Source organism: Coturnix japonica, chromosome 1, assembly GCF_001577835.2.
Source record: "Coturnix japonica isolate 7356 chromosome 1, Coturnix japonica 2.1, whole genome shotgun sequence".
Classification (NCBI taxonomy): domain Eukaryota; kingdom Metazoa; phylum Chordata; class Aves; order Galliformes; family Phasianidae; genus Coturnix; species Coturnix japonica.
This window is the reverse complement of record NC_029516.1, coordinates 65,829,464-65,840,162: the sequence shown is the minus strand read 5'-3', so window position 1 is coordinate 65,840,162 and position 10,699 is coordinate 65,829,464. Positions and strand designations below refer to the sequence as shown.

Sequence of the window (10,699 nt, the reverse complement as noted above, 5' to 3'; positions counted from 1 at the left end):
CTGAGGAGTGACCTCATTAACATTTCTAAGTATGTAAATGGTGAGTGACAGGAGGATGGAGCTAGGCAAAGGTAAAGATGTACTGAGCACCTGCTTTTAGGCTGTTCCTTTGCTACAGCCCAGAAAGCATGTTCTCTGAGGTCTCTGAGTTCAAGAGGCAGCTCTGAAACTGTTGCTCAAGGCAGTGACAGCCAAAAATACCAAAGATTTCCTTCATACACTTTCACCAAGCAACGTTAGCTGCTGCTTAAAGTGCACAGAAAGCTGCAATGATGTCTAGGATACACGTATTTCCTTTTCCCAAATGAAGGGAAATAGCCTGGAGGGGCAGAGTTGTGGAGCAAAACACATTGTTTCCTTCTCGTGTGATGTTTTGGTTTTTTAGCAATGATTGAACCAACAAAATGTGGTGTTCCCATTTTTGTATTAAATTCTTTTTTATTATTGAGATGATGTAATTACAGGCATTTTAAAAATTATTTGCAACTCACTGGCCCTGAGATGAGGCTTTTTGTTTTTGTTTTGTTACATTCATCTGATTCAGTCCCTTAAACCCACACCTTCAACAAAGAAAGAAAGAAAACCCCCACCATGGATGAAAAGACGAGGATTTTATTGAAAACAAAACAAAAACAAACAAAAAGAAAACCAGAGCCCCAAATCCTCAAAGTGATGCATTCTGGATTTGCATGGGGTTGACAAAGAGATCTGAAGAGCGCACACATGGGTTTGTGGATGGAGAGGCCATCAAAAGATGTCCAACATCAGTCGGGAAACTGAAGGAAATACTTAGTCGTGGAGCTGCAGCACGGCCTACTTGGCTGCTTGCAGGTTGCGCAGCCCCGCAGCGAAATGAAGGCAATGATGGTCCCACTTAGCTGCAGTGTGGAGATCCTTTGCCGAGTATTTCTTGAGCTTTGCTGAGTATTTCATTTCCTATTTGCTAGAGTAAAAGATAGAAAGCTTGGGGAATCTTACTGCAGCTGTTGGAGCCTGTTTCTATATTTTGTAGCCACTGTTGACAACCTTGCTGACAAGACCCCAGGAACAGTTCACGTTCTGCAGGTCTCCACACAACGTCCCAAGCCCCAGCAGCATGTCATCCTACAGCCTGCAGCATGCAGAGTGGCTGGAGGCCAGGCAGAGTCCATGGGAGCAGCCTGCTCCACGTTTGAAGGGTATTTTCATTCTGGCTGGCCTGAGACTTGGGAGAACTTTATGACTGGGATGGAGATGTAGTTGTCCTGAGATGTCCTCTACACACCAACAGGAAGGTAGTTCCAACCTTTTTTTCCCTTTGATTTGTTTCTGTGAGTGATAAAGGTTGTATTTTTGCTAAAGGTGAACATTTCCTGTATTAAATTCCCCCTACAAATTTTCCCTCTGGGCAACACGTGGGATTTTAGGATTCCTTGTTTTTTCCTGCCTTACCAGTGCTGAAGACAAACTGCTTGCTAGCTTACATATGGAGAGTGTATGGGCTTATGCTGGTTGACTGTCTCTACTTCCCTACTGTGCACCTTGACCATAACAAAATCCTGTGGCTCAGCGAAGAGAAACGCTTTGAATAGAAGATACTTATTATCTTTCTTCCCCATCATCTCATAACAGCAGTTGGAGCAGGAAAATGATGCAGTGCATGCGGTCATCACAGCCGGACAAGTAAAGGATATCTTTATATCCTTTAGATATAAAAGCAGCTGTGCTTTTTCTCTTTTCCTACTTCTGTATATCCTAAGAAACAGAAGAAGCCATCAAGAGACTTCCTTTACATTGACACTCACTTCATCTGTCACTCACCATCTTCTCCTGAGTTACTCCTCTGATCTCCCCAGTTAGATGCATTCCAATGCTCTCTGTGCTCCACATTCAGTTGGAGGACACACCCCCAGCTCCCAAGGCATGGCTGCAACCAAGTGCCCTTGGGTCAGTATCATTGTGGCTCCTAGGTTTAGGGTTGTAACCATTGTGGCCCCTTTGGTTTCAGGCCTGTGAGCCAGGGATGTCTCCCTGTGCCTCCATCTCATGAGCTCTAAATATCTCAGAGCTGCAGCAGTGATGAGTCACCTGCTCACCTCTCTGATGCACATTCATGTGCCCTTTTTTTCTGAGGCAGAAGAAGTCAAGCACTTTGTGTGCTCAGACTTCTAACGTACTATAATAAAAAGATGTGCCTGGGAAGAGCTCAGGGAGAGACGTACGCCCTGTTGCTCCTCATCAGACACTGGCTCTGCAAAACCTCTCCTCGCTGTATGATGCCTATCTTTGTCCTCAACAAAGCCTTGCCTTCTGCACTTGTGACTCAATAACGTCTTTTGCGAGACTGGACTATCTTTGTTTAAACATACAGGCCACTCTTCATTGCCAAGTGCTATTTTTTTCTGGGTAGATTAACCCTCTTGTTAAATATGTGCTAGGAACAAATGCAGTGCTGGTTTATAGGTAACAGAAGCTCTATCATGGGAATGTACCTTATTTTTTTGGTTGAAGTTCATTAGATTAATCCTATTTTTAATTTTTTTCCCCCTTTTTTCCATTTCTAGTATGCATTTTCCCATAAAAGAGGCTTTCTGTTTTTAATGACCTAGCATGGACTTGTTTTCCTCCAGTAATCACATGATTCATACGCAGTTTCTCTGTACATCTTCACACTTTGCAAGTATCATTTCTGCTGCTGCATTCTTTCCAGTACGTGGACCACTGCCGATGGATCACTGGATAACTGAGTGCCACAGACCTTCCTATCACGGCAGCCCAAGCAGTGTGAAATGCAAAGGGCCAGTAGTTCCTTTAGTACTGGGCATTAAGGACTACTGAGCTTCCCAGCCTGAGCAACCAAAACAGGCACGGCTCTTGCCTCCTGCAAAGCACCCTCATGCTTCAAACCAAATAGAAGGTGCAAAAAAATAGGGCACCTTGCAATGAACAAGAACAAAACCAAGAAAGCAACATAGATCTGGGATTTCTTTTTTTTTCTTGGTCTTTAAAATCACATTAAGTACAGGCAAGCTGAGACAAGATTCCTAGATGGGAAAGCTGTCGGGTGAGGAAGGGTTGGGAGGCATGGGAGGGAGAAAACCAAACTCCAAAACAAAGACAAAATCAATTCCAAAGTATCACTATCCCTATTTGGTTTCTACTTCTCTACCATTGGTTTTTATATTGGTGAATCACCTATCTCTCCAGGAGCACAAAATGATCCTGGAGTGGTCTCTGAGCAGTACAAACCACGTGAAAGGTCCCTCTGCATTCTTCTTAAGATGGAAAGTCCTTCACCCTTCACTACACCTGCTAGCACGTGTAAGGACAAAACCTTCCTTCTGTGATTTCAGATATTTTACCCTTTGCTTTTTTATCAAAGCCTTTGAACTAAAATTCTGCATTGTGCATATGTTGTGGGGTTCACATATATACATATATATTTGGAGTTGCCCCTTTCCCTCAGAATCACAGAATAACCTGGGTTGGAAGGGACCTCAAGGATCATGAATTTCCTCCCCCTTCCTCCTCTATCACCCCTTTGCTAAAGGGAGGGAAAATATCAACATTGGCCTATTGCAGAGGTTTGCCACATTTACTTCTCTCCTCCCTGGAGCACTTAGGTGACTGGTTTTGGTCCATATGCCAGAAGTTAACAGCTACTCAAGGATTCATGAACCCAAGCTATGTTGGGATTCCATCCCAGCCTACAAATGAATGGTGACTCCTCCTTGCTTGATAGATATCTGTGGTAAATTCTTTTGGTAGCTTCAGTACATTTAGCAGACACAGCACACAGAAATGGATCCAAGCAAACTAGAACCCTTGAGCAAATCCCTTGTGTGTCACTGCTGTTTCATGTGGTGTTATCTCATGAGACTTGCAAGGAAAGTAAGAACACTCTGTTCCCAAAGGAAAGCCTTCCGAAGGAAAAAAAACCCATAATCTCACGTTTTGCCCTATGTGAGAAAAGGGAAGTCAAACTACATGTTTATTGGGAGGGGGGGGGGGGGGAACAGGACAACGAAAAACAACAACAAAAAATACCCAAAGAAACAAAAAAACCCTAAAAACTTAATCCAAAAAGAAAGAAAGAGCTCGAGGGAGACTTTGTAGGAACAGTGAAGTAGTGCGTAAGTCCAGGCTTTCTCCCATTTACTTTTCTGCCAGCACCACTTCTGCCTGTTAGTTTGTTTTGTTAAGGTGCTTCAGGTCCTGCACGGTCTTCAAGCTAAGCAGAAACCCCCACTACTGCTTCTGTGGGGTTGCTTCCCCTCCCAAACCATGCCAGCCATCCAAGCAGATGTTTCTCACATAAACCCACAGAGGTGTTGCACCAGTTCCCTTCAGCACTCATCTTCTTGGTATATTTGTGACACGGGTTCATCCAGTGCCTGGGTTTCAAGGTGCTCAAGGCGGTCTGTTCGGCCACTCATAATCTCATCTGGGGTCTTCATGAACCTGAAAGACACAGAAACAAGAGTGATTTCCCAGCGCTCTCAGCCCTTCTCCTTATAAAGATGCTGAGATCCCTGAGTTCCGCAGCTCCCCAGGAACATCTTTCCCGTATCCTCCAATACCACTTGCTACTTCCCAGTTTCTCTGCAGCCTGCTGCCTTCTTCCCTCTTCCCTAATTGGAGAAGAATTAAAAAACAAAAATCACAAGCATTTCCTCCTGCTCCCCTTTTTACAAGCCCAAATTTTAACCAAATCCCACAGTCTTTTCCAAGGCGTGATGTTTTTCTTCTTCCTCATATGACAGTATGCCACACGTCCACTCATTTATGGAGTCTGGTGAAAGACATGAGAATGATCTGTATTGCCAGCACATTTCAAAGCAAAAGCACCTGCAAGGCATAGAGGCAAAAGGCTACTAGTTTGTGCTGGCTTGTGTGAAGGTGAGTGAAGGGGAATATGAAACTCTGAAGGAGCAGGGCTGGAAAGGGTCAAGGATCGAGTCAGAACAAGCTCTGGGAAATGGAAAAAGCCCCAAGAGAAAAATCTTTTGGGCTAAGCTTTAACTGAGAAAAGGGAACTGTGCGCAAAGAGTCTTTTCCTGTGTGACTGTGAGCAAGTGAAACTGTAACATAGCAGCATCCTCTGTAAATGAATGCCACAGCTCCCAGTACTCATAGAATCACCAACGTTGGAAAAGACCTAAAAGATCATCCAGTCCAACCGTTCACCTCTTACCAGTAGCTCCCACCAAACCATGTCCATACTGATGCCTGCTGCAGTTAATTCTGCATAGGGCTAGAAACAGAAACTGCTTCTAGGGAGGCATGGTAGCATAGGAAATGGGAAAGGACACGCACCAGCCTGCAGGTCAGGTCTGCAGTCTTGATCATTGCCAGGGTGCTTTTGTTATACCACTGCACAGAGACAGCAACGAAGATCTCTGCTTTTTCTTTCTGGATTTAATAGCATAGGAAAAGAGAATGGCACAGGAAGGATAAAATCGTAGCCTAAACACAAATCACTTTCCTAACTCATAAGTACTTCTGGAAAAATTAGAATGAGACATGTTTATACTGGAAGTGTTACAAAATGTTGTGTTTTTTTTTTTCATTAATGAGGTACTGGCTAACATTCAACAGTGCAGAATGTGTTAATCAGGGGAGCTGATTTTATTTCAGGCTGATGATACCCTTGATATCCCGGCTCTAGTGACAACAAAACAAACTGATATGAACCTTGTCACTATCACTAACCCACAAAAATCAGTGCTGAAGCTCGTGGTTAAGACTTGCCTCCCCTTCTGCCTTTGAGGTTATGAAGCTTCAGGCTTTCAGTCTGAAAAATCCAGAGCCTCTCAGCAAACACACAGCACAGCCTGGAACTAACCTCTTGCCTCCTCTTCTAATTTTGGAAATCATATGCACATATGCATTTAGGAAAAAGAAACTGTCTATGACTCACTGCTGCGTCACTCCCATTTGTATGCTGGAAGAACTCTGCCGATATAAATGGTGTTATGGCACTGAAAAACTGGCATACAGAAATGGTGAATCAGTCCCTGGCTACCCAGGGAAAGCTCATCAAAGCCTACAGGCTGTACTACCATGCCCCTGTTCACACCCTGTGCTTCTCCTGCTATCTTGCATGAGGGAGAAATCGAAAGAACAATCCCACTGCCCTCCCTGCTTGTTCTGTCTCCTAAATCATGTGGGAGATGGGCTGATAAGAACTGTACAGTAGAACTGTGGGTATGCCTTCTAGTCTGTGTACTAAGTCACAGTGAGGAATGCAAAGTATGGATGTTTATTACAGCATTTGAATGAATCAAAAAATAAACAACAAACAGCCCAGAACTTCAAACTAATGAAGAAACGGTATCTACAGTATCTATAACCTCTCTTGTTGCGGGAGGTATTCAGCCATACCACTTGAAAGCTTCACCTCACCCCATTTTACATTCAGCCCTCTACAGATATCTGCATGAGACAACTGCCTGCATGTTTCTTAAAAACTCACATTTCCTATTCTTTCTGTGCTTGTGAGAAATAGCCAAGAAAGGCACGTTAATGGCCTGATTTTTTGCAGCTGCTCTTCTTCTCTTCAGATATAAACTGGTCTAAGAAAACAACATCAGTAAGTTTTTATTGGGAATTGTGCAAAAAACACTTTGTTTTGTTTCCTCCTCCAGTTTCCAAAGGAAATGAAGTTTATATGCTTGTGTTTTATGCTGCTTTGTGACCTTTGAATCCATTGGTCAGTTTTGGGCAAATCTGACAGAGGAACTGAGGTCTCCAAAGGTAGCAGCTTTCTACAGCTTAGAGAAAATAGGCAGCTTGGTCAAGGAGAGGAGGACTCCCACTTTGTTTGTGCTCCCACCAAAGAAAAGGTTCCAATATAAGTGCATGCATTACTCAGCATCACAGAATTCCCCCAGGAAGTGTCATCTGCACACAAGGCCACAGCAATCCAGGCTCCTTCGGTACCACTCCTTAGGAAGCAACTTCAACGTTTTGCCAAAAAAGAATTAAAATAACACAGTTGATTCTGCCCGTGACCTCTTCGCTCGCTTTTTTCCTATTTAATTCTCTCTCTAAAACGGATATCAACAAGACATTCCACAGAAACCTCTTCAGCTGTACTTAGCCAATGCAATTCTGTTGGTTTCTTTTCTTAAAACAAACTCCAAGACTGCCTTTTTATTGATATAATTTCCATGAATGTTACTGGATCCAGACAAGTAATCCAGACTGGACCCAAAGCAGTTGTTGGGCTGAGTTTAGTGTTCTGTGGGTCAGGATTACACACAAGACTTCCTTGTCTTGTCTTGTCTTGTCTGCAGAGAAATGAAATGTTTACACTCCGTTGTTTTGCAAGTTGTACCCAAGTTCATAGAGAAACTCCCTGCTTCATGCTGTTTAGGGCCTTATTTCCTTACATTCTTGGTCATATCATCAAATTTGATGCTTCAGGTTTTATTTACAGCTCTTGCAGGTTCCTCTCTTCCTTGAAGGCACCTCTACTAAGATGTGTTCATCAGCACTTCCCTTCTGCGATGTTGATGCTCCTGAGGAAACGTCATATCCCTGCTTAGTGTTTGCCAGTAGCTGTATCTGAGAAGTTGAATGTGGACTGGACTTTCCAGGAGTTTGGATGAGATCACAAATCATATAGCTGAAGTCTTAAAAAATAGCAAGGCCTGCTTGAAGTGAGTGAAAGACACTTCTATTGACTCCACTGATAACGTGAAAAGGCCTGTATTTTCCTAAAATGGTGTGGTTGCCTTGAAAGATTGGAAGCTTTATGCTTTGACCAATGGTCAAAACAGCTTTTCAATAATGTTCTGACTGTGCCAATGAAGTATCATACACGCAATTCCATCTTCCACCTTCAAAATCAAATTGGTTTTAGGGTAAAAGATAATAAAAAAGATTACCTGAACAAAAGCCTTTGTCCTGGCTCCTTCCGGATAATATTTAGTTTGTAGTAATGGCGTAGGGCTCTGGACATTTTCTCATAAGTCATATTTGTTCTGTTCTGTATTTTTCAAAAGAAAAGGGGAAAATGTGGTGAGATGAGTCATTTAAACCTTCCTAAGCCCCCAAATGAATTGCAGAACTATCACAAACTAGCTAAAATAACCAGGTCTGGTCAAGAAATCACATGTTTCATTATTCTGCTGTTTGCAGGCCCATCCTGTGCCTCCAGCTCTCATCAGGAGAAATTTCTACATCACTTTTCATAACAAGGCAATTTAAGTGAGAAAGTCTACCAAAAATTCCAAGTGAGGTTTTTCTACAGTTTCTTGGATGGCATAAAACAAAAGGCTTCATCAACCACAAAAAGAGACTCTAGATGGAGATGCTCACTCTACATGGATATGTGACAGGCCTGTTCTTAATGAAACCACCTTTCCTAAATATGTAAGAACAGTGGCTAATAGACTGCATTTGTCAGCAATCCTTGCTAAGAGAGCTGTTCCTCTGGGATTCCCCTCCATTAACTAGTTAATGCTTACAGAGTACTGTGGAGATTGAGAGCCTGTTTGTCCTCTCCTTACAGGGGTGTAAATCAAGAAGTCCAATAGGTTTTTTTTGTACAAAGAGCGCTGGTTACCACACTGGTAAAGAAACTCCCAGCTGAGAGGGCTCCATACTGGCAAAGCCATGTTTGCATGAGTATAGAGCTGCTGCCCTGCCGTAGGCAAAACAAGCCAAACTAGCAGAAGCATGCTTTTAGTCTGTGAGCCCTGATGGTAAGAGTTTGGCTTGGCGCAGCAGTGTCGGTCCAAGATCATGCACAAGTCTGTAGTATTCAGCTAGGTATATTAAATGAGGCTGAACTGCCTATCTAAAATGGCCCTGAGGTCCTGCCTTGACCTCAGCTGCTCTGCTAAGGAAAGTCTTATTAAGAACTCCTGTAGTAATTAAACATGAAGAATGTCAATGGGTTCTCTGCAAAATCTAGACTCTGATCATTCAGAAGACCCCTGAAATAGTGTATGTATGTGCTCTTCCCATTTCTTATATGCTAAATGCTACTGTGTCCCAAATGACTAGTAATTTAAGTAGCTTCAATTTTAGACATCTGAAACAAGACCTGATGGCAAGACTTGATTATTGTCATGGAGGTGAGGTAAGAGCAGAGCTCTTCATTCCCAGTACCACAGCCCAAAACCTCTAAAAGAGATGGAGACTCCAGTCTCCCTGAGCAACCTGTCCAAGCACCTGACCACTTTCCTGGCAAAAACATTCCATACGTAGGGCCATTCCTCCCCAGGTGTGAAACTCTGCATTCCCTCTTATTAGGTTTCATGAGATTCTCTATGTACCCTTCTCTACGTGCAGGTCTGTCTTGCATAGCAGCACAACCCTGTGGGGGTATCAATCACTCTTCTCAGCTGCCAGTTTTTCTTTGAATTATCAACTGAAAACTTGCTGAGGGTGCATTCTGTCCCATCATCTATGTCATTAATGAAAATGTTAAGCAGTATTGACTCCACAATCAATCCTCTGCATAGTACCACTAATAAGTGGATTTTGTGCTGTTGATCACAGTCCTTTCAGACAAGCAGTTCAGCCAGTTTTCAGTTTACTTTGCTGTTGTCCTTTCTAGTCTGTACTTCATTTGTTTGTCTGAGGATATAATAGAAGTGACAGTCTCAAAAGCCTTTCCAAAGTGAAGATAACCAATACCTCCTGTTCTCTTTGCCTCCACTGAGCTAGTCATCTCATCATAGTTCATTAATCCCTAGATGGTCACATTGGTCAAGATCAGTTTCTCTTTTATAAGCCTGTGCTGACTGTACAAACATGACTGTAGTCATATGCATACATTCATAAAGATATGAGCATGTATCTGTACTCATACAGATATATCTGTACATACTCAGCTCCAAACTGCAAGTATCTTTTCCAGTGAACAAAGCAGAATCAACCTCTTACAAAGAAATGCATAATCCTACAGCATTTGCTGTCAATCACAAGACAGAAGCTTTTCTTTTTGTGAAATCTGTGCATAAAGGGACACAGAAAGGAAGCTCCCTCCGAGGGGTTGTACACACCTCCTTTCAGACCACATCTTAACCAGAATATCCTTAGCATCAGGTTTCGGGTAGAAATGAGATGCTTTGAGAGAGAAGGACCATTATTCCTGCATTTCTCATAATTTTATCATTAAATTCATTTACAACTGAACGCCTTTGAACCAAACCAACAGGTTCTTCATGTGAAGGGTAAGTTTTAGTGCTTGAGGTTGGATGCTTTACACTTCTAATGCAAGTACAATGAAAGATTATAACCTTCCAGGCGTGGTTTGTACGCACGCTTCCTTCCTTTTCCCTTGTTCATAAGTAAATCCTGTGATGTTATAAAAGATGCTGTGCCATAGGAGGAAAACTACACTGCTCCCTTACCTTGTGGTTTCCCCACAGCCGGGCCAGCCCATTGGGATCCACTATCCGAAAAATTTTGGATTCCTTATCTTCCCATCGGATGAAATTTTCGTACCGGCTGTCAGAAAGCAGCTGATAAACATAATCCCAAAGCAACCTGCAGTCTGTGAAAAGAGAAGAAAGAAAATACTGTTTTTTTTTCTTGGAATTCATTCTGGGAAATTCTGAGCTGATGTCTAGTGAAAGAACAGTGAGGGTTAGGGCTGAAACAACTGCTGCAATCCAAAATGCAGATAGCTTGTTTGTTATTGACTAATCTCTGCAAAATGTACCGTAATATATACCTATTTCTGATGCATCCTAGTCCTCCT

The 10,699-nt window shown here is 42.7% G+C and overlaps 1 protein-coding gene across 2 annotated transcripts in view; it reads right to left on the bottom strand.

Annotated features, from left to right (window-relative positions):
- Positions 1-589: 589 nt before the first annotated feature.
- ETV6 (ETS variant transcription factor 6) overlaps positions 590-10,699 on the bottom strand; it is a 124,624-nt gene continuing 114,514 nt past the window's right edge. Inside the window, exons 6-8 of one of the 2 annotated variants that reach the window (XM_015870759.2) lie at positions 10,350-10,492; positions 7,872-7,972; positions 590-4,440 (exon numbers count right to left, since the gene is read on the bottom strand). In XM_015870759.2, coding sequence (XP_015726245.1) covers positions 4,326-4,440; positions 7,872-7,972; positions 10,350-10,492 — 359 coding nt within the window. In that variant the 3' untranslated portion in view covers positions 590-4,325. The remainder of the gene's footprint in view (positions 4,441-7,871; positions 7,973-10,349; positions 10,493-10,699) is intronic. The other variant, XM_015870767.2, reaches the window with a different exon arrangement.